The 23,642-nt window shown below is 43.4% G+C and overlaps 1 protein-coding gene across 2 annotated transcripts in view; it reads left to right on the plus strand.

Annotated features, from left to right (window-relative positions):
- Window positions 1–776: 776 nt before the first annotated feature.
- ATP6V1C2 (ATPase H+ transporting V1 subunit C2) overlaps window positions 777–23,642 on the plus strand; it is a 29,090-nt gene continuing 6,224 nt past the window's right edge. Inside the window, exons 1-8 of one of the 2 annotated variants that reach the window (XM_050950902.1) lie at window positions 777–926; window positions 2,172–2,323; window positions 4,000–4,067; window positions 8,352–8,437; window positions 10,200–10,229; window positions 18,616–18,710; window positions 20,525–20,616; window positions 23,006–23,104. In XM_050950902.1, the coding sequence (XP_050806859.1) occupies window positions 2,195–2,323; window positions 4,000–4,067; window positions 8,352–8,437; window positions 10,200–10,229; window positions 18,616–18,710; window positions 20,525–20,616; window positions 23,006–23,104 (599 nt within the window). In that variant the 5' untranslated portion in view covers window positions 777–926; window positions 2,172–2,194. The remainder of the gene's footprint in view (window positions 927–2,171; window positions 2,324–3,999; window positions 4,068–8,351; window positions 8,438–10,199; window positions 10,230–18,615; window positions 18,711–20,524; window positions 20,617–23,005; window positions 23,105–23,642) is intronic. The other variant, XM_050950903.1, reaches the window with a different exon arrangement.

The following is a 23,642-nucleotide window of genomic DNA, read 5'->3' on the forward strand; positions in this document are numbered from 1 at the left end:
AAGGCAATCTTCACAAGTGGACCAAAGGGAATGAAAAAAAATCATGACAGAAATGCAGGAAACCCAGCAAAAAATAAACTTGTGCTGTAGAACAGAAATAAATAAATGTACAAAAAAAGTTATAAAATTACAAAGTCAGAACATAGAAAGTATTAAAATAAAAAAACCACAAAGATGCAAGTGCTTAGCTACTAGCATATTTTTAATATCTGTGGTTATTTGCTCTTTGAATAATAAGTAGCACAATGTTAGCACATTATTTACCTTAGTTCAGGACAGTAAGTCATAAAAATACCATTTTTTAAATAAACGCACTTCAGGAGTGAAAACTATATTAAGAGTGGAGAGAGACCAAGGAATGGAGTAGTATGCCGGCAATCAGAACAGCGGATAAGGAATTTGTGATTTGCCATGAGGTTATATGTAGACACATTGCAGCTACAGAAGCTGACAAGGAATTCTTTTAAATACCAAAACCATATGAGAATTATGAAAAATTCTGGAATTTTGTATGTGTAAAATATTTCACTGAATCAAGTCTCCTTTCGTGTGGTTTTCCCTTCTGCCACTTTTCCAGGGACTCAGCTCTTTCACCAGGTCCCCAGTTCTGCCTGTCTGTCCTCCATCCCCTCCTTGCACCAGTTTATCCTTCCTGCATAAGTTCTGCCCATCCTTCCCCTCCCGTTCTGATAGCAAAGAAAAGTACAGCTAGCGCAGTGCCTTCAGAGGATGTTATAGAGCATGCTCAGATCGCTGGGGCATACTCAGTTGCAGGAAGCAGTGTCTGACACTACGCCTGAAACTCTTCACTCCCTCGCAAGCTGCACCGCACAGCTAGTTCAGAACAAGCCATCGTTCTCACCAGCAGGGGCTCAGAGCATCAGCGTCTCTTCTCTCATGGAATGAAAACTTCCATCCAGCACAAGGTAAGAGAAACAAAGCAACTGAACTACAGTGAGCTGGGGAAACGATTTATGCCCTGGGTTTTTTATGTCATTTTAAAGTGATTTAGTGTGTTGTGTAACAGAGTCTCTCTAGTGCCTTATCTCAGAATCCTAAATGTGAGGCAAATTACAACAGTTATATTTTATTAGTAATTACCACAATGTTCTAGGTGCTGTACAGAACATATAAGTAAATGTTGGCTGTGCCTCAAGGAGTTTATACTCTAACGTCTGACTCTGCAATGCTTGTGCTCCCCAAACTCCCAAGGAGCCGTGTGTGTGCGCACAAATAATTCATGATTAAGCCCTAAATGATCAAACTAGTTATGTCCCTCCTAGGACAACCTGTGAACATGGGCAAAGAAACCTAAATCATTAAGTCCACTGCAGGAGATGTTATTTGAAGGTTCTTTTAAGGTATTTTTATGAAGATGACAAAAATCAGCAATCTCTGTGTGACAGAGAGGGAAATTCTCTTCCCATCTGCCCCAGCTGTTCCTTTACTCTGAACTGTTTAATAATGTACTTTCTCCTTCTCCTCTCTATTTTTTCTGCAGTTTGCATTATCAGTTGCTAAATATATTGTATTTACTGACGTGTTCTTTACGCTGTGGATTTGAGACCATTTAGGATGGTTTCCCCCATCTCTCTTCTCTGTACATAAATAATATAATTGTGGAAATTGATCACCGTGGCAGTAGCATTTTCTGACTGCCGGAAAACACACAAAGCTTATTTTACAATCTACTTTTCCTTTTGTACACAACCACCATTGTATTAAAGTTTTTTAAGAGACTGTGTTTAACAAACAGAAACACATATTACATTTGGATTTTTTGCAACCTACGAAAGGCTCACTCTTCCTTCCCTGCCTCAGAGATGCTGCAGCCAGTGGGAGTTTTCCCATTGACTGCAGTGGGAGCAGGGTCAGAGCCTTAAATCTGATAGAGGAGGGTGCGCTATCATGGAGATTTGTCTCCAGAAACCAGATGAAACAACTCTGGGAGAGGAGGAACTTCTGCTGCCTTTTCATAATGTTCAGAAGAAGGTCACATTCAATTTAGGTTTCAAACTGAGGGAGCTACAATGCTCTTTAACTTATTTATAAAGTTAGTTTGGATAATCTGTCTATATAGTGCTTCATTCTACCTGGATTCAGTTCACAGGGTAAATACATTTAAAACAATGACCTTTGCTTGACTTGTTATTTGTGGCTATAATGATCAGGAGTGAAGAGAAAGATAAAAAGCATGTCGGAGTTCTGGTTAATTTCTGCACCGGGGGATAAAGTAAATCTGCAAGCCCTGGAGAGGATGAACACAGTGACATCCAAAGCCAACCTGTCCAGCAACAATAAATTCCTCATCCCAGACCTCAAGGTAAAAGCAGAAAGAGAGGACAAGGTTTGGGTGGCATAAAGAACACAAACAGAGAAATCTTTCTTTTTCTTTATGGGGGTACATGCGTTGAGAAATGAAGAGAATTAGGCAGAGAGTCCAATGAAAATGGATATGAGACAGAGATGATCAGGAGAGAAAAAAGAATGGGTCTTCTGAGGTTGCCTGCACACATTTTACTTTACTGAGAGGATATCTGCAAGGAGTGATGCATGCTCAGGGGTGGCTAGCCAGTTAAAACTCTACACACGCTGGTTGATCTCTGTTGCACTCTGCTCACCATTTACCCATGGTCTTCAAGGTAGTATACCATTACGCACAACAGGATCACTAACACAATGGGAGTAGTTAGATATATGGATACCCAGGAGTGTGCTAATGAGAAACTTGATGAAGAAAATAGACAGTCTGTATAATAAATGTTGCTCTGAGGAAACTAAGAGTTGTACAGCAAAGTGTGCACATTCAGATATGATAATGGACTGAATCTCTCTTAGATAGATAGGTGATTACACTTCAGATTTCAGCCCATTATTAATCTTTATTTTTAAAGCTCCGAGTCTTATTTTGGTCTCAATTAGAGCAGTTCCATCAAAGTCAATGGAGTTACACTAGATTTAGGAACAGATTTTTTGAGGGAGCAATCCAAGTTGATGATGTGCAGCATTTTAAAGGAGAATCTCAGAACGTCTGGGAATCCAGCCCTAAATCCAGAGGAACCACTAACCATCTATAAATTGAGTTACTGCGGATTTCTACTGATGTAGTGGAGATTGGAGTCTGGCTTTCAGGCTGTTAAAACACCAAAAGGAAAACGCAGGATGTTCAAACTGAGGCCAGCTTTCCAAATACATAGTTACCTACTATGAGCCACATCTTCAGTTGTCATAAATTAGCATAGCTCCCTTGGTTTCAAAGGAGATTAGTTGGTGTAAGTTAATAGATCTCCTTTGAAGCCAGGGGAGCTATGCTGATTTACATCAACTGAAGATGTAGCCCTATTCCTTTTATTACCATATTTTTGCTAATTACACTGTGTAGAATTTGCTTCCGCTTAACCCTTCTTCTCTCTTGGTATGACCCTACAGTAAAGTCCATCATGATGAATTGGCAACATTACAATAATAGATTCAGCAACAGGCTCTGATGTCATAAACATACGATTATGACTGTCGTGCAGAATCATACAAAAAGGAGAAGCTGGGCTTGGAGAAAGATACGATCTTCAGTAATAGCAAAGAAAACAGACAAACATTGCTCAAAAGCATTTCTTTAGTATAAATACTGTTCCTCCTCCCACACTAAGTTTGTTCCTATGTGTATGTGTTAGTCTCTTAAATGCTTATGAAAATACAGTATTTTGTTAGTGAAATATCCAGTCTATTCTATGTGATGATTCAGGAATCAAAAATAGGAAGGAGGACATCAGTGCATGATCATGAGACTAATGTGTGCATTTTTTCCATTTATCTAAATGGGCTTTTTAGTTCCAAAATCTAAAAAGAGCCCCTGCTGCCATTTTCCATTAAGCAAATAAAGTTCTACCAAGTTTGCTGATTTTATAATTGCTAAAGAAAAATCAGTGCTGATAAAGCTTTGAAAGCATATGCCTTGCACAGGCTTGTGTACATTTAACTTATTTATGGTCCTTTGTACAGGTGGGGACATTGGATGCTCTTGTTGGTCTCTCAGATGAGTTGGGAAAACTTGATAGCTTTGCTGAAAGGTAAAATAGATGTTATTTACTGCATACAAATGAGAAACAGACATTGTTTTCACAGGACACAGTGTCCTTGTGTTTATCTACCCCTGACTTGTCTAAACCTGGTTCTAGAACTCAACTAAAGTTGATAGGTTTGGCTTAACCCTTGGCTAGCCTATAGCGGGTCACCACAAATAAGGGGCCAGATTCTACATTCCTTAACCAACCGGCCCACGGAAGTCAGTGGCAGTTTTGTCCAAGTAAGAGCCGCAGGATGGGGGTCCTTGTGCAGAGTTTGTTTGAAAGGTAATCCTGATTAAGGCGATAGTACTAGGAAGGAAGCTCCAATGAGACATGTAGGAGGTTTTTAAAAGCAGGAACTCCAATGAATACAGCAGGATTTGCAGAGCAAAAAGCCCCCACTGTCCTATAAAGGATTTCTCAAAAGACTCCATTCCCTCCTTAATAAGAGGCAGGATTTTTCAGGGGAATGTTTGTCTAAGCAAGAAGTTTGAATTCTCCAGGAGCCCAATTCACATTCCTCAACTCCCGCCATGCCAACACCGGGCCAGATTGTTGAGCCCTTATTCCTGCTGAGAAGCAACAGGTACGCAAGCAAAGAGCCACACTGAGCTCATTGGGACTCACCTGAGTGAATGAGTGACAGCTCTACGGTCTGACCTTTGGGCCAAATCACACCTGCTGCATGCATCATGAAGGGAACAAAGACGTTGCCTGGTTACAAGGCATTCTGTAGCACAGGGCAAGACTTCACATGCTGAGCCAACACAACCTGCTTTTGGGTGCTCTCTGCTCCTTTTTTTTTGGCAGCATACATTGCTCATAGTCATGGTTCTGGCAGTGGCAGCGGAATGCGCACGTGCTCGCTTAAGGGCTAGTCATGCTAACCCTCTTCAGGCTGTTTTCCTAGCCCAGGTACCTGAAGGGATTTTGTCCAGCAGCTGAAGCTGTATGCAGGGCTAGCTGTGAGGGGGTATGAGGGCTTCTTACAACTACATCAGATGGCTAAATCAGGATTAAACCAGTTAGAGCAAACTGATTCCTGGTGTAATTCTCAACTTCAATGGAGTTATAGCAGAGCTGAATGGACCATTGCTTTTAATCATTATATGGTGCACATTCAATTGCACTTCTTATGGCTGCTTCTCCAGCCTCTTAGCAAAACAGAGCTATTCAATGCTTAGTTCAATGATCAGTCCTCACCTCCCCCGTTCCTGTGGTGGCAGAGGGAGTCAGATTTTCTTCCCAGAATCTTTGAAAACCTAGTCACAGCAGTCAGTGTCCACAGTGGTGTGGGGTAAAGAGTGGCAAGAAATGAGGAAGATGGTTTTCACTTTGTAGTCACCAGCTGTAACAGTAGGGTACCCCTTATCCAAGTGAGCCAGTGTCAAGCTACTGCATGATTTTAGTCTGAATGTTTGTCAAAAGCACTTAGGTCCTGATTTTCAGAGGTGCTGAGTATGCATAGCTCCCATTAACTACAGTGAGTGCTCAGTCCTCGTTAAAAATCAGGCCCCTAAAGCTTGGACTATGCACTGAATTATTTCAGTGTGTGTAGAAATACAAGGTGTCTTCATCCCTCCCTCAGACCTTCCCTTCGTTTGTCATCTCCTTGTGTTTTCCTTGTCTTAACTTCGTATCAGATTCTGATCCCTTATCACGTAGCACCTGACTCCACAAATGGCCCCATTGACTTCACCAGTCCCATGTGTGAAGTAACATGATATCCATCATCAGCAAAGGGATCAGGATCAGGCCCTTATATTATAAGGTCTTTGAGGCAGGGCCTCAGCATATTTGCTTTGTAAAGCTCTGCTCAGTGCTGCTAAGTAATACTGAGGAATTAAACTAGTTTAAATATAAGACAAATATATACAATATCAAAGCAAAGGATGAGCAGAGAAAGATATCAGTCGATACAATTGTGTTAAGGCCTTAGCACAGTGAAATACCAAAAAAAAAAAAAAAAAGCATATGTTTTATACACTATATAAATAGTCCGGTAGGTTTTTGAGAATAGATTGTGTAATCCAAGGGTTAATGTACCAAACACACATGCCTCAGTAGAAGTAAACAAGAATAACCACATACAGTTGGTTATTAGTGACAGGCGATGCAAATGAACTGGACATTTACTTTCCTGCTCATTGAAAGGAGCTCCCTGCTGAACTGTTGTTAGATAAACAAATGCAAGAAATGCTGGTTAAAGCTAGGCAGCTCAAACCTGTCAGCACTACTTCTCACTAGGACAGCAGAGAAGGGGCAAGAGTTTTCAGGGTCTCTTGTTTCCGCATACTTTTATTATTTATTTACACAGCAAGACAGAGTGTTTTTCCAGGTCACTGTAAGGCAGCGTTAGGCTCTGATGCTTTCTGATTGCTCACTCTTCATACGTGCCTTTACTCAGAGATTCACCAGCACTTTTGTTCCATGGACCACTCTGTAAGGGCCTGATCCTACAAGGTGCTGAACGCATTCACATCCACTGGTTTCAAAGGCTGTTGAGGGTGTTCAATACCTTTGCAGAATTGGTTCCTGAGAGAGATGCTGACATTGACCCCTGTCCTGTTCCGTCCCCATCACCTATCTTCCCCGCACCCTTCTGCACTGTTCCTTTCTCAAAATATTTCATCCACATGTCAATTGAAAAGGAGCTGCAGATCACATACCATTACCACTGCTCTAACCTTTCCATTAGTATCCTCTGGGTCTATCTACTAACTGCTGTTCAATGCATTGTTGCCTACACATCCAGTGCTGGATAGTTTTCTTTAGGTGATGACATTGCAAACTGCTTTCACATGCAATATATTTGATTCTTCTAGACCAGGGGTTCTCAAACTTCATTGCACCGCGACCCCCTTCTGACAACAAAAATTACTACATGACCCTAGGAGGATGAACTGAAGCCTGAGCTCTGACAGCCTGGGGGGTGGAGGGGGCAAAGCCAAAGCCCAAGGCCTTCAGCCCCATGCAGGAGGCCTGTAACTTGAGCCCCACCACCTAGAGCTGAAACCCTCAGGCTTCAGCTTTGGCCCCGGGCAGCGGGGCTCGAGCTTCAGCTTCAGTCCTGGGCCCCAGCAAGTCTAACGTCAGCCCTAGTGACCCCATTAAAAAGGGGTCCCGACCCACTTTGGGGTCCCGACCCAGTTTGAGAACAACTGTTCTAGACCATTATAATAGACTACAAGATGGTTATTTGGACAGAACACAGTTCACAGTTCTGATTCTTGTTACTCAAATAAGAGGCTTAATTGAAGCATATTTTGCTTCAGTTTTCTCCTTGGCAGGAGAGTATGACACCGATGCTTGTTAGTACAGCCCAGTGAAGGAGTGGTGAGGAGCCAAGTGCTGCCATCTATCTCAAGGAGCCACAGGGAAAAAGCCTAGACTGGAATAAATAGCTGTGCTGCTAGTGAACTAGAGAAGACAGTAGGGGGTTCAAGGAACTGGATCACAGGCACAAGGGCTCAGCACAGATGGCTATTAGTAGCCAGTCAATCTCCAGATCCCTTCATATCTTGTGGAACCTGCCAGTTTAGGAGTCTGGACTTGCAGCTTTTTCTGAAGGGGTAAGGAGGAATTCCCAACAGAAGTAGAATTTGGAGGAAACTCTGTCAGAGGAACCTGCACTCCCCCAGCTACCTCCCATGGATATTTCTGCAGGAGAGGGGCAGTTAGGCCCTTCCCTCTGTGGAACAATACATAGAGGGTGCACGTTTGCCGTACAGTAGGATTTTGGTTTTGTCCTTAGGAAGTTTTTTAAATCTTAATTAACTACAGAAATTGATTTAGCATCCTATGAAACTGATATATTTTTGTTCTAGTTGCACATTTGCATTACTTTTTTTAATTTCAACCACTTGAGTATTCCGGAATACTCAATATTTAGAAGACAATCCCTTGATCATCCTTGGAATTTTATGCACACATACATTTTTCTAGGATTAAGTCTTTGTGCATAGATGTTATGAAGTGTAGGAGATGCACATGAGGTCAAATCTAATCCCAAAGAAATTAATTGCAAGATTCCCATAGGTTTGAATGGGACCAGGTTACAGCCTAGACTAGAGAATATTTACGAAGTACAGTGTATTTAGAAATAAGCAGTGTAGTTATGCAGTATGCCATAAGCCTTTTGTTCATCATCATTTGAATTACAAATTAAAAGCCTTGCTTCAGAAATAGGTTGAACGAGTACCTCCTTGTTAATAAGATAATTGTTGTAACTGTTTTATCTTCAATTAGATTCTGTCATTAACAAAAGCTTCTCTTGTTACACCTAAGCGTAATAAAGAAAATAGCACAGTACATAGGAGAAGTTATGGAGGACTCAAAAGATAAAGTCCAGGAGAATCTTCTGGCCAATGGAGGTAGGTGCTGTGAATATGAATGTTTTTAATTCATTGATGCTTTCTATATTTAAGTTAGAATTTGAACAAATAGGATTAAGACATCTGTCTTTTTTTAGGGGGGGAAGATACAGGAAATTTTGTCATACTGTTTTCAAAAACAGATCTTAAGCCTAGTCCTCCTTCCACTGATGTTAATACAAGCTTTTTCCAGTTTATTTCAGTTTCACTTCCCCTTTCCATTGTCCAATGTCCATTTTTCATTCAAGAAAAAATGTTTATCAACCTGGGGAGGGGACTAGAAAAGAAGGTAGGCGTCATTGTCTGTCATTGCGTGACCGACTCACGACCCTCCATGGGCTGCGTGGTTTTGAAAATATATGGACCATTAAGGCGTAATCTGCTCTGATTGACTATCTGACTGGAATGCTAGTTTGTGACATCAGTTAGCAAAGGCATGTATGGCTCATTCTCCACTACAATACTGAGAGAAGAGGAACTCTCTGGTAACTACAGCTTTACCTACCTGACATCATAAGTGGACATGTCAGTCTGCCTCAGAGCCACTCATTAAGAGTCACTTCATCTAATGGACATTAAGTGCCAATTCTGGGCAGCAGGACAGCGGACATTGTATTTGTATAATACAGTAGTCACAATACTTCAGTGGTAAGCATAACTTTAAGCAGTTTTCTATACCAAGCACTTAGAATAATGGTGTTCCTGCTTGATGCATAGAGCAAAAATCCTGCTTTATTCTGTATAGGAAGAAAGAGCAAATGAGGGGCTTTTTCCAGGGCATGATCTCACTACAGTGCTGAAAGTGTTTTGAGATGGGCTGCCTATGTTCTCTTGAGGACACAGTGTGTGGCCAGGGCACTAGTCTGCCAATTACAGGGCAGGACCAACTCCCAGGGGCGGCTCTAGACATTTTGCCGCCCCAAGCACGAAGGGTCCGCTGGTCCCGCGGGACCAGCGGACCCTCCGCAGGCATGCCAGTGGGAGGTCCACCGAAGCTGCGGGACCAGTGGACCTTCCGCAGGCATACCGCGGAAGGCACCCTGCCTGCCGCCCTAGCGGCGACTGGCAGAGCGCCGCCCACAGCTTGCCACCCCAAGCACGCGCTTGGAGTGCTGGTGCCTGGAGCCACCCCTGCCAACTCCAGTGCGGCAGTCAGTGGCTGTGTAGTAGCTGGATACACACACATGCTGGTCCTGTTTGGAGTGTGTTCCCTTCAATTTTCCCTGTGCAATTCTGCCCTTGCCAGCAGCATTTGAACTCTATAGACTGCTCTTCGTTCTCAAAGCACTTTACAAATATTACAGTGACCACTCCTTATTGTACCCCTGTGGTAAACATCATTCACATTTTACAGAAGGAGAAATTAAGGTTACAGGCCGTCCCCAAGGCCCCAGGGAGAGTCTATGCCAAAACTGGAATTAACATTTAAGAGCTTCTAGCTCCCAGTCTTGTGCTCATATCATTAGCCTATGAGTGTCTCAGCTGTTTAGAAATGTCTGTTCTCCTCATGTTTTCCTAGGGTTCGGAATGCTACCACAGACCTGGAGCGAAAAATCCTTAGATGGCAGAGTGTGACATTAGCAGTCATAGTCTGTGTGTTCCAATTTTAAACAATTTTGACTATTTGCACTATTTTCTTTCCAAACCCTTTAGGAATAGTGTAGGGCTTCCTCTTTTAGAAAAGCTCCTCTTGCATATAATAAGATTTGCATCTGATGAGTCGAACTCTGAGAGTTTAATAATCCCACTTATTATGTTTCAGGACTGAAGAATAAAATGAAGTGTCTAAAGAGTATGTTAAGTATTGATTGTTGCTGTGTTTTGACAAGCATGCACTTGAGTGTGTTAATGCTAATGATGGGTCTCTCAGTCTGGTTGTAGGGATACAGTGATCAGGTTACGAGGGATTTCTCAAGTAACAACCTCGTAGCTCGGTCACGATATCCCTATGACTTAGATAACAACAGGTTTAACCCATTTTCTTCTTTTATTTCCTTGTTTTGCCCTTTTCCTCTCCTCTTCTAACAGCTCTGCATGCACAACAGACAGATGTGAGAATGAGTTGGCTGTGCAATATTTGTTACAAACATTTATGTTCTGATGATCAGGATAATGCATTTCTTTCTTAAACTCAGGTTAGGAGTACTTCAGCCTTTCAAAGACTATTGCATCTTGCAAAATGGAGTCATATTTTTGTACACTAAAGAGTTCTTATATGTTAGGATGTCATGCATAGACACCAGCTAATTAATCCTCCTGACACTGTCTGAGATAAATATTATCCCCACTTCACAGTGGGAGAAAGGAACACCTCAAAATTAAGGATTTGCCCAAGGCCACAGAGCAACTCAGCATCAATACTATAACACCTGAGCTTCTGCTTCCTACTCTCATTTTCCGCCCCCTCAATCATACTGGCTCAAATTCTCCCGTCAGTTACACCCATGCAATCCCACTGATTTCAGCTAGATTGTGTGATTGATGGAAATATGGCCCAGACTTTCTGAATTCTTAGAGTTTAAGGCCAGAAGGGGTCACCACATCATCTAGTCTGATTTCCTGTAAACGACAAGTGACAAAATACCAGCCAGCCAGCCCCAAACCAACCCAACAGCCAGAATTAAACCAAAGTATTTCAGCCCTCAGGAGACTAAACTATCAAAATGGCATGTGTGCCTGCATGACAGTGGCTTGTCTACATTCATGCAGGGAGTGCTGGGAACAGCGCAACACATCACCTTTAGCCAACAGAGTTCACTGGGGCAGGAGCCAGTTAGTGCTGGACAGGTGGGATACACCTTTTATAAAAAACAAAACAAATATGCTACCAGGAACACTAGCCCATCACAACAGCAAGAAATGCCTTCTTGCGGCATAATTATACAAGCTTCAAAAGCCAGAGAGTGAAAATAAAGCTTTTCCAAAGGCAATAGGCCAAAATCTGCTGTCATTTATAGCAGCGTTGATTCGAGGTGACTCGAAATTCAGTGGAGTTACGCCAGCTTCACAAATTATGGTCTATAGTAGAAGGAGCTCAAAAGTCATAGGAACAGCAAGAGGGGATAAAACACGGGTGGAAATACATGTACATTTTGAAGAATTAAACAGTATGGAATAAAATTATTACAGCTGAGTGACTAATTCACAGCCAATAATTTCCTTGAAGGATTTAGCCTGTGGCCTGTTTTTTTGGCTCTTGGAGTGCCAACAGCAGCTGGACTGTAGACACTTCAGGGTAGGAAAGTCTCTTTTCTTTGTTTATACAACACCCAGCACAATGGAGCCCCTAATCCTAGGTCAGACCTCGGGTGCTACCATAATATAAATATTTTTGACTACTAGCAGTGATTTTTCTCAAGTGTATTCAGTATTTGAATTAATACAATTTTTTGAGGAGCTTTCTCTCACCTTTGGATTGATTCTTTACAGTTTTCTGCAAATATTTGGTATTCAGTATTGAAAGTTTGTGATGGTATTGGTATTCTGTTTACTTCCTAGGTGGATAAATGTAATTTGTGATCAGGAGGAGGGGCTTGTTGAAGCACTGGGGCTTTGAATCTCAGGGATGAATAGCAGATGAATCAGTTTTAGAAGGGGTAATGTGTGACCTATAAGAGGAAACAAAGGCTTGTCTGAAGTGCCATTCCTACTACAATTAGGACACTAAGGGACAAAGTATTGATTGTGTGTGCCATCCCAGCTGCAAACGTGTGGTAGATTGTGTAGCTCATTTAGTTGCCTGGTGAGGGGTTTAGAGAATAGCATCTCTCTGCTGTCTCAAGTGGCGTCCCATCTCAAATTATCCCAGTTCCAAATACTATTGCACAACAACTTTAAGGTCACTTTGGAAGTACTAGTTTGAGTGAAATGCAGACACAAAGGGCATAAACAGGGTCAGAGTGACTGTGAAGTTTGAACAAATGCTTGTGGAAGTTTGTGTAGAATTTGCTACATCTAAGTTTGTGTAGAATTTGCTACATTACTATCCAAACTAGGCTGATTGACACTGTTAGATCATTCACAGACTACCAGTGCTCATCTCTTTCTTCTGACAAGTGGTATCAAGCTGGATATGTATGAATTTAACACTGCAGATTTTCTCTCCTGCTGCTCAAATGCCAACTTCCCTCCAAATGCTGATCTATTTTGAGTAGGGGGTTGTTTTTAAGGTCAGGGCTGGGCTAATGGGAGGGACGGGTCTAAGTGTGAATTACATATTGCCAAAACAATTATGAAGTCATCAAACATTTATCTACATACATAGACTCATAGACTCCAGACTCCAGGACTGGAAGGGACCTCGAGAGGTCATCGAGTCCAGTCCCCTGCCCTCATATATTATTTACTTATGTAAAATTAACAAGTTTATTTTACTCTCACTACACTCATTTCTTCGAACAGATACTTCTGAGTAAGAGGTAGCACAGGGGATGCTACACTGTCCTTCTCTTAGGCCTCCCTCCTCCTAGGTAGTGGAGTGCTCATCTGTATGAGGATGAACACTGCAACATTCCCCATCCTGCTCACCTTTTTAACATTGTGCTTCTACCCTCAGCTCTCCACATGGCACAGTGCAAAGCCAAGGCCTGCAGGTGTTTCACCCAAACTATGGACTCTACACCACATATCCTATCTCACTCTGACTGCAGTCTGGGAGGCAGCCAACTTATATTATGTAAAATAAAACCACTCAGCTGTAAAATCCACTGAAGTAGAGGAAGTAGTAGTGGGAAAATTACATTGGGTGGCGTATTTTAGGTTGTCTTGTTGTGAAAGCTGCCTCTCAATGTTGCACTGGCTGAGGACAATTACTGATTTCACATTGAACCCAAATATTATTTGTGGGATGATACCCAGTTTGTATAGTTAATCACCACATCAGACCATTCTGTCACTAAGCTCTTCCACAATTAGAATAATTGAATAGAATCATAGGACTGGAAGGGACCTTGAGAGGTCATCTAGTCCGGTCCCCTGCACTCATGGCAGGACTAAGTATTATCTGTTCTAGAATGTGTGATCAGCAGCCCTGACATGAGGTTTTTTAAGCATGAGTTCTGTGTGTACCAGGCCCCTAGGGTTTGAATTTGTTTGTTTTAAGCTTTCTGTAAGAAAAAGGTAACAGCTAGAAGTGACACAGCTCTTTAGATGGTCGCCCAGTCATAATATTTAACACTTCTCTACTATGTTAGCTCTTCAAAATCACTGTACAAACATTAAACAAACTTAATATCAAGGCTTTCAGCTTTTGTATGACTAGGAGTTGAAAAAACCGAACTATTCCCTGTTGTGTTCTCTGCCTCCCTGAACAAAAAGACTTAATTGAAAATCAGCATCTTAAAAGAACCATTACAGACCTTTCAAAAGAACAGTCCAACCAAGGCTGCTGTAGTGACAACCTTGTTACATCAGGTCTGGTGTTTGATTAAGGCTGATGTAGAACGAAGGGAATCCTGTGTCGTTTGCATGTATAAATCAAGCAGACCTTGCTATTTTTTCCCCTTTAAAGTGCTCATAGTTTAGGGAAGGAAAGTGAATGAGATTCTGCTTATACCAGTTGTGAAAAAGCAGAAGAGACCAAATTCTATTCCTTTGCAAAAATCTGTTCTCCCCGAAGTCAATAAGGCCACACAGGTGTAACTATCAGCAGGAATTGGCCTGTGTTCTCATTCCCTTCTCAGATCACACACATTCCAGGCTTACCCAGCATTTTCCAGTTGGGAAAGAAGTTAGTTTGAGTTGGGGCAGAAAAATGAGGACTAACTTCAAGTTTATTTAGCTTTAAGTTTTTGGAATTAAACTCAAAAGAAATCAAATGTGAGGTACTTTTATGATGGATTGAACTGCTAGAGAACCAGCCAATGGACAGACCCTGCCTTTAGCCTATTCAGCCAGTCTTTCTGTCATAGCCTGCTAAGAAATGGATTTAAAATCTCCGAGGGAGAAGGGAGGGAGAAACCTACAACACTGTGTGTTGAGCTTCCTCGGGTGCTTTTGCAACCCCTTAAAAGCACAAAGATGTGTTGGTCTGTGGAACTAGGCTGAACATAAAGACAGAACTTGGTTGCTTGTGCATCCCAGTACAGAAAAATACATCAAAGAAAAAAATTGATTTCTTCAATTTTTAGTAAAGTTCACTACAGTATTGAACACAGTGCAGCATAAATCTGAAGCCCTCAATGGAAGGTACTGTAAAAGTTAAAATACTGGTATCCAGAATGAGATGTTTAGTTTTGTTTTTCCTACACATGTGTGGGAATTCGTTCCTTATACCTGGGAGGGGCAATAGTTCTGGTTGGAGCTGGATAACGTGCGCAGATTTTGTGCAAACTTCCCACCCTATCGCTCTGGTACTGCCTCTTCCCCCTGCCAGCTCCTTGCCCTGCCCCCGCCCACCAGGCACTCACCAGTTGTCCAGAAAGGGGACCCAGCACACACACAAGATGACCGTGACAGGAACTGGGACCCAGGAGGTAGCATCATGGAGCGGCCTGCCAGCCTTGTCTGAGGAGAGGGACAGAGGGAGCATCTTCCCTCCCTGACAGCTAAGCAGAGCTCCGGAGAAATCGCAGAGGGGACATTGCCTGCTCAGACTATACCCACAGCTGGCACAGGTTCCCGTGGTAACTGGATTTTTAGTATCCGGTCACCAGTTTTTAACCGGATACCTGACACTGTGTTCCTGTAGTGTGGGGGAGATGCAGCAGGCTGCCGGCTGAGCTCCTTCCAAGCCACAGGGGGCTGCTTTGCCTTTCCTGCTGGCAGGAGCACTCCAGAAGGGCTGCGTGAGCAAGCTCACTCCCCCTCACCCGGTCCCGGCCATGCCCCTTGACTGACCAGTAGTGCCTAAAAATAGGAAGGCCTAAGGCTATCGCCTTATTAGCCTAATGGTTAATCCAGCCCTGCCTGCAAAGTCTAAATAAAAAGGCTTTGTTTGAGGGATGAAATCCTATGCCCCTTCCCCTGGATCAGGGAATACCCACGGAACTGTTCCATGGATGCTACTGCAGCCTTATAACACAAGAACTAGGGGGCACCAAATGAAATTAACAGGCAACACGTTTAAAACAAACAAAAGGAAGTATTTTTTCACACAATGCACAGTCGACCTGTGGAACTCTTTGCCAGAGGATGTTGTGAAGGCCAAGACTATAACAAGGCTTAAAAACAAACTAGATAAATTCATGGAGGATAGATCCATCAATGGCTATTAGCCAGGATGGGTAGGGATGGTATCCCTAGACGCTGTTTGCCAGAAGCTGGGAATGGGTGACGGGGATGGATGACTTGGTGATTACCTCTTCTGTTCATCCCTCTGGGGCACCTGGCATTGGAAGACAGGATACTGGGCATAGTCTGACCCACTATAGCCTTTCTTAGTGCTGTCAGAGCCTTTGTGTACATAGTTCTCCACTTTGGCAGATCTATTCCCCTGGCCCACTCCCAAGCCCATGTTGCTGGAGCAAAGGCCGCCTCAGAGTGCAACTCAGTGCATGCCAAGGGGTGGAGTCCTCTCTGTGGCTGCTGCAATCTCTGCCCATCACACAGAATGCTGCAGAATTGTGCTGATCCCACTTCATATTTATAGAGGAGGTGCAGGATTTTGTCCTAAAGCTCCACTGTGTTGGCTTTTTTTTTGTGGCCTGTCCTAAGAGCATTTTGTGTAGAAGTGGTAGGAGCATAGTCACTCCAATGCTGTCTGCCTCTTGTGCTGCAGCTTCTGTTGATAAGTAAAATACCTGACTTTTCACACTTAGGAAGTCTACTAAAGTAAACTGACTCGTGGGCTGAGAGAAGTCCAGGGAAAGGATAACAGTGTGTGGAAGAGTGACTATGTTTTGTCACAAGAAGAGGCTGCACTAGCTGCAACTTGTTAGTATAGCAGTTAGAACAGTTTTTCGCTACAGATCTGAGAGAATGTAGTGCATTAAATGCATTTCACAGAGCATCACAGAGGGTTGTCAGGAGGATCTTGGTATTGACAGGATGATGCCATGTCCCAGAAGCCCAGTTTGTAGGATGTTAATGGATCCATGTAATCCAGTGAGCCAACTCATCAAAGAACTCAGCAGCCACAGGATTTCACTCCCTTTTTTTAAGAGCTTGAGCTTTATTTCTCCCAAATAAATCAGATGAATATAAGTTCCACATGTGCTCCAGGTCCTTTCCCCTGGCTCACAGAATCCTGCAGGAGTCTATCTGTTCCCTATAGGTCTCACTCCCCATGTCCTCTGCTGGCCTGCTGTGGCCTTTCTCCAATATACGGGCTTCGAGCTTCCTAGTCTACAGGGTTACAGTCCCAGCAGGAGCAGCGTGAGGGTTTTTGGTGCCCTAGGCGCAGGCCCAGCTTACCAGTCCTGCGGCTCCGGTGGACCTCCCTCAGGCGTCCCTGCAGACGGTCTGCTGGTCCTGCGGCTCCGGTGGACCTGCCGCAGGCGTGCCTGCGGATGCTCCACCGGAGCCGCGGGACCAGTGGACCGTCCGCAGGCATGCCTGCGGGAGGTCCACTGGAGCAGTCTGCCGCCCTCACAAATCCTGGTGCCCTAGGCGACTGCCTAGGTCACCTAAATGGAAGCGCCGGTCCTGTGTCTCAGACCTGCTGCCTGGATATGGAAGAGAGCCTTTCTCTTCCTTCTTGTCTCCAGCCTCCTCCCTCAACTCAGGCTGCCCATTATATTCCACCAGGCCCAACTCTGAGGCCCAATCATCTACCATGTGATCATAGGACTTATTCCCTTCTGTTGGGAAGGCAGCCTGAGCCTGGCACAAGGTGCAGCCAAGACCCAGCTTACCCTGTGACAGTCCCACAATAATTTCCAGGGGTTGCCTGAACTTTTGATGGGACACAATAGAATTTTAATGTAACATCATGGTCTTGTCACATCATGACAACATGAGGACATGTGAGCTTATCCCATCAGACAAACTTGCATAAAGACAACCCTACACTGAGGTAACATCAGTGTACAACTTTTCTGGGTTGACTTATGCAAAAAATTGCCTGTTTCATAACAGGATTTGACATATTGATGGGAGAAAACATTCATTTGGTTTTGTAATGTCTACTCAACCTTTGACGGTACCAGACACTAAAGATCCCTGTTTTCCAAGTGGTGCATCATGGCAAGAATCCTTTTTGCTAGCTAGGAGTCACTGGTAAATTTCTGCCACATCACAGGAAGGAGTAGAGGCTCCCTTTACTCAGTTTCAGAGTGACTCATTCATGAGGGCTGTATGCGTAACAGAACTTGCTGTGAATTTCTCATTTTGGGTGCTGTGATTGATTTATTCTTTTGTAGAAACACTGTTGCATAGTTTTGCTTCCATTAGCTTGGAAATTCTGAGTTTATGTTTTCCCCGGTACACTGTCAAAGCCAAATCAGGAGTTTCTTGCTCAGTTTTGACTCACTCCGTATTCAGGTTTGACATCAGGAGGAGTCTGACAGAGTCAAAACTGAGTAACAGTATCAGCTGTATTGGTAGCAAAGTGGATCAAATACATCTCTCAGTGCAATTCCATTAACTCCAGTGTTTGCCCCAATGATCACTCCTACTGATAGGATTATAAACTTCAGCCACACTTTACTAATCAAAACTGAGGTGTGTTTCATGAGCATGTTTGCCTAAATGAGAATGACTGGAAAATCTGATACTGTTGAATATCTTTTTGTCCAGAACAGTCACAGCTAATTTTATAGTGACTCTAGTTTGGTGATAGATACTAATGCCCCGATCCTCAAAAATATTTTCCACTGGAAATTAGGAGCTTGAATATTGTTGAGGATCTGGATTGATTAGGAACAATTTGCCTCAGTCAAGATGTGTGACTTGATTATTAATGACAGTTGAACTTGTGCTACAAAGTTAAATTCTGGATCTGAACTTTTTCCAAGTTTGGGAAAAGCGAGGGTAGAGTGTGGGGGTGGGAGTGGGGGCAGGGTCTTGAGGGGTTTTTAGAGTTGTGGTTCTGTTTTGTGAAGTTCAGATCTGGTGCGGAACTCGGGGGCCATTCAGAACTGGGATTCTGGGTTGAGCCCATCTCTAATGTTAACGAAAGATGTGGCTAGTGGACCAAGTGGAGAATAGCTCCCAAAGTTGTATTTTACTTTCAGTTTTACAACATAGTGTAGTGGATTTCTCAACTTGCTTGTTTCATACATTTATTTGTATCTTTTCAGTTGACCTGATTAGTTACCTGACCCGGTTTGAGTGGGACATGGCCAAATATCCCATAAAGCAGCCACTGAAGAATATTTCAGAAGCATTAGCAAAGGTAAATCATACTTGCTGACTTCTAAAAAGGCATCCGAATGTGAGTATCATGCTGTTGCAGTTCTCAGGGCTAGTATCAGTGTCTGATCCTTCCCTTATCAGAGTCAATGGCATTTTGCCATTGATTTGAGTAGGAGCATAAGCAGACCCTCTGAACTGAAATAGTCAGGGTAATATTTTTCATTATGAAATAATGCTGGTGAAATCTACTCAGAATAATATATGGTGAAACCTACTCATGTCACAGGAGGATGAAAATGTGCCTTAACAGCTCTTCCTGTAGAGTTGCCAACTTTCTAGTCACACAAAACCAAACATCCCTGCCCCGTCCCTTCTCTGAGGCCCCGCCCAGGCCCTGCTAATTCTCCGAGGTCCTGCTCCCACTCGCTCCATAACACCCCCACAACTCTTCCTCACCCTCACTTACTTTCACCAAGCTGGGACTGGGGGTTGGGGTGTGGGAAGGAGTATGAGCTCTAGGCTGGGGTGCAGGCTCTGGGTTGGACCTGGGGATGAGGGATTTGGGGTACAGAAGGGGCTCTGGGCTGGGGCAGGGGGTTGGGGTGTGGGGGAGGTGAGGGCTCCAGCTGGGGGTGTGGGCTCTGGGCTTGGGCCAGGGATGATGGGTTTGGAGTGAAGGCAGTTGGGGTGCATGGGAGGGGTGAGGGCTTTGGCTGGGGCCGGGGATGAGAGGTGTGGAATGTGGGAGGGGAGTCTGGTCTGGGCCAGGGGGTTGGGATGCAGAGCAGGGTGACGGCTCCGGCTGGGGGTAGGGCCAGGGATGAGGGGTTTGGGGTGCAAGAGAAGGCTCCAGGCTGAGCCAAGGGGTTGGGTGCAGGGGGTGAGGGCTCTGTCTAGGGCCAGGGATGATGGGTTTGGGGTGTAGGAGGGGGTTCCAGGCTGGGCCAGGGGATTGGGATGCAGGATGGGTGAGGGCTCTGGCTGGGGCTGGGGATGAGGGGTTTGGGGTGTGGAAGGGGACTCCAGGCTGGGCCAAGGGGTTGGAACATGGGAGTGGTGAGGGCTCTGGCTGGGGCCAGGGAAGATGGGTTTGGGGTGTAGGAGGGGGCTCTCCAGGCTGGGCCAGGGGGTTGGAGTGCGGGCTGGGCCAGGGGGTTGGTGTACGAGGGGGGGTGCGGGGTCCTACCATGGCTCCGAGGAAGCGGCCGCTAGGGTCTCTTTTTGACTGGGCGTTCCGGTCAAAAAACAGATGGCTGGCAACCCCATCTTCCTAGAATATTTTTATATAGGCTTCCCATGGCTTTAATCTCCTTTATTATAATACTTTTGTTATTATTATATGTTGTAATATTGTTCTCCATATAGAAAATACTGTATTTTTTTCTACAGTATTCATGGTTTTACATTAAATCAAAGCATCACAGGATGGATGAATTATTTACACTGTAAACTTCTTTGCAGGAGCCATCGGCTATTTTATGTCACTATACTGCCTAGTACAATAGGGCCCTTATCCCGGTTGAGGCCTAATGCATTGGATATAATGGGAGGGGAAGTGAAATGGAGAGAGCAGGGAAACAATGAATTCTGTTTACAACCACCTTATCTATAGTTATTTTCTTAAATCCAGGTGAAGCTACTCTTTGGAAGTATAACATCCTTCATTAACAAACATGCCATCTGATACTCTCTTACTTATGCTGGAGATGCACTGAAAATGTAATGAAAAGTTATGTAATGAAATTATCATTTGGTCCAGCTCCTTGCATTGTGCTACTTATTTACAGCACTGTTGACTTCGTAAACATAAATGCAGTCAGTTTACGTCAATTGCATTTTTGCTTTTGTATTTAGCAAATCACACAAATAGAAACAGACCTGAAGTCCCGAACAGCAGCGTACAACAACATCAAAGGAAATTTGCAAAGCCTGGAAAGAAAAACTGTGTATGTACAGTGTGTGCCAGTGTATATTGAGTGTTTGTACTGGTGTGTTGTTTGTATGTATGTACTTTCCTGCCTACCTGTTCTGACAGGAATGAGTATTGGGAATAATTGTCAGAAATGGTAAGCATCCACAGATCTAGCGGAAGTTACTGGACACCCCCGTTTTCCATTACCTCTTAAAATAGAACCAATAGATTCCTTCTCTTTGCTTAGGCTAAAGTTCATAACTGTCAACTGTAGAGGCAATGTGACTGACTTGCGTCAAAACCTAATATCATTGCATTTGTTCTGAGCATATTGCATAGTATCAGAAATAAGAGATGGGGAAGTTCTATTAAGTCAACCAGTGCAATCCCATGCAATGCAGATTGTATCCTATACTCGGTTATAGAAGTCACATGCAATCATGCTTCCATTATTTCCCCTGGGAGACCGTTACACTCACTGATCAGCCTTCCCTTTCTTAATTTCATCCTGTTACTCATAGCTACACCCCTCTCTTGCCTTAGTAAATGTTTTCTCTCCTCTCTTCACTGGGTTAAATAAGTTCACTCTTTAAACATGTTGATACTATTCTTAATATAGGGTATGTTGAGTTCTCTTGATTCACTACTTCTGTAATTTTCCTTAAACAAGCAATGAGATTTGGCTGGCAAGCTCCATTCTTTCTAAATTCAAGTTTGCTTTGATCATTTCCCCACTTCCAATGGGAGTTGGAAAATCCTAGGTAAGGTGAGTTTTAAGCAACCCATTTGAGAAGAAAACATCTGTAAACAGAACTTTTAGAGCATCTTAGAGAGTGCCAGGCAAATCCACTGTCAGTGCCAACAGACATCTCAATGCTAATGTGAGCTAACCTTTCCTGTGCAGGTTCTCGAGTGGCATAAACAGCACAGTGAGTATCAGGCTCACAGCCGCCACTCCACATTCCTAGGACTGTTCCCAGGGAGCTGAACTGTACCAATGGAAGTTACCCATGCTCTGTGGTAGGGGAAGTAGGGCTCCAGGAATGGAGAAGAGTGCCACATGCAATGTAGCTTAGCACTCTGGAGAGTGGTTAGGATGAGAAGTGGCCAGGCATTTTTCATCTTAGCAGGGGCGGTTTTCTGTCAAAACCAAATTTTTAGCGGGAACAGGTCCATTTCAATGAATTTTTTTGACTCAAAACATTTTTGAAAAAAAGTTTGGAAATTGTTGAACTGTTTCATTTTGGCATTTTTGAAAAATTCTGGCTTTGTTTGAAAATGTACGCTAATTATAGTAAAATAGAACACGGTAAAAATATTTTGGAGCTTCAGTTCACAAAAATTTGAGATTTTTGACTTTATCCAGATTTAGGATGTGAAAATTCAAAATCTCAACATTTTCTGCAGAAAGACAAAAACTGTTTCCTGCCTAGCTCTATTTAGGACACAGCCCCCTGTCCCCCTCTTGCAACAAACTGGTGGATTAGCGTCTTCCCTCCCCCAACACCCACTTAATTGCTTGTGCCATATACTGGCAGGGTTACTCTGTCTCTCCTTTTGGGGCTGCATTCTTTACTCCCTTCATGCCTTTTACCGTCCTCTTTGTTGACGGTTTTGCTTTTGCTTTCTGTTTTTTATTCATGTTTGTTCACTTGTTTTGCTGTGCTCCCTGGTTCTTTCCTCCCAACCCCAACTCAGCAGAGGAGCACTTGCTGCATGGGACAGAAGATACCCATTGGTGGTTAAGAGGAGCTGGGACAGGTGCTCCCAGACTAGCTGTCCCCTCTCCAATTCCTCAGAGGGATTGACCCCCAGTATGACAGTAAGACAAGGCTAGAAGTAACATGGCTGTGGTGGTCCTGTTTCCAGTTATATATTGAGCTGTAATAAGAGATGAGGCAAAAATGTGAAGAACCTTAATGAAGGTAATGGTGAAAGCTTCAGTTCTACTCACCATCACACAGACTCAGGGGCAGGGGAGTTGTCTTTCTATACAGTATCTCCTAGCAATGGGGAAGGGCTGAAGGGCTTCTCTGCACAAAATGTACACTGCTTTAACCAGTTTTAGTTAACGTGGTACAACATTGCTAGTGTGTACAGTGGTACTGGTGTAATAAATATTCCCATATGAGAAGGGGAATAAACTAAACTGATGTAAGGCAACTTTATATTGGTATAACTGAGTCCACACTACGGGTTGTACTGGTATAACTCGTATAAGAAATCTCACCCCCTTACCAAAATAGATATACTAGTACAAAACCTGTGCAAGGCCTTTAGACGTGTCAGATCTGGAACGTGCATTCCTCTGTATATAACACTACTTTGCAGTTAGCTGTATAGCACTTGACATTTCCAAAGTGCTGTAGTCCCCTGTATGTGTTCCAATCATGATTCTTTTTTTCTGGTTTGTTTTATTTTAGGGGAAATCTGTTGACTCGTACTTTAGCTGATATAGTGAACAAAGAAGACTTTGTGCTGAATTCAGAATATCTCATCACTCTTCTCGTTGTAGTTCCAAAGTAAGATAATCTCAAGTCTTCCCTTTCGGGGAGGGAGAGAGACAGAGCAAGTGCAAGTGTGTGTGGTTTCCTTTTAAGAGGGAGGGAGGGAGTGTAGTTATGAAAGATCGGGCCAGAGTCACAAAGTTTGGATATAGCGTTTTGGTTTGGGCCCATCTCTAAGGGTATGTCTACACTACAGCGGCGCAGCTGTGCTGCTGCAGTTATTGCACTGTAGCTACATAGTGTAGACACTTCCTACATTAACAGAAAAGGGTTTTTTTCCCATCCATGTAGCTAATCCACTTCTCTGAGAGGTAGTAACTAGGTCAATGTAAGAATTCTTCCATCAACCTAACCACATCTACACTGGGGCTTAGGTGGATATAACTACATTGTTCAGGATGTGAAATTTTTCACATGGAGCTAGGTCAGTCTAATTTTTGAGTGTAGACCAGGTCTAAGATACATGTAGGAATTATATAAATGGGCAGTTTTTTGTATCTGCATGCACACATCACAAGTCATGCCAACTGAGAGCCGATTAAACCTTTATACC

This window comes from Gopherus flavomarginatus, chromosome 4 (genome assembly GCF_025201925.1).
Source record: "Gopherus flavomarginatus isolate rGopFla2 chromosome 4, rGopFla2.mat.asm, whole genome shotgun sequence".
Classification (NCBI taxonomy): Eukaryota; Metazoa; Chordata; order Testudines; family Testudinidae; genus Gopherus; species Gopherus flavomarginatus.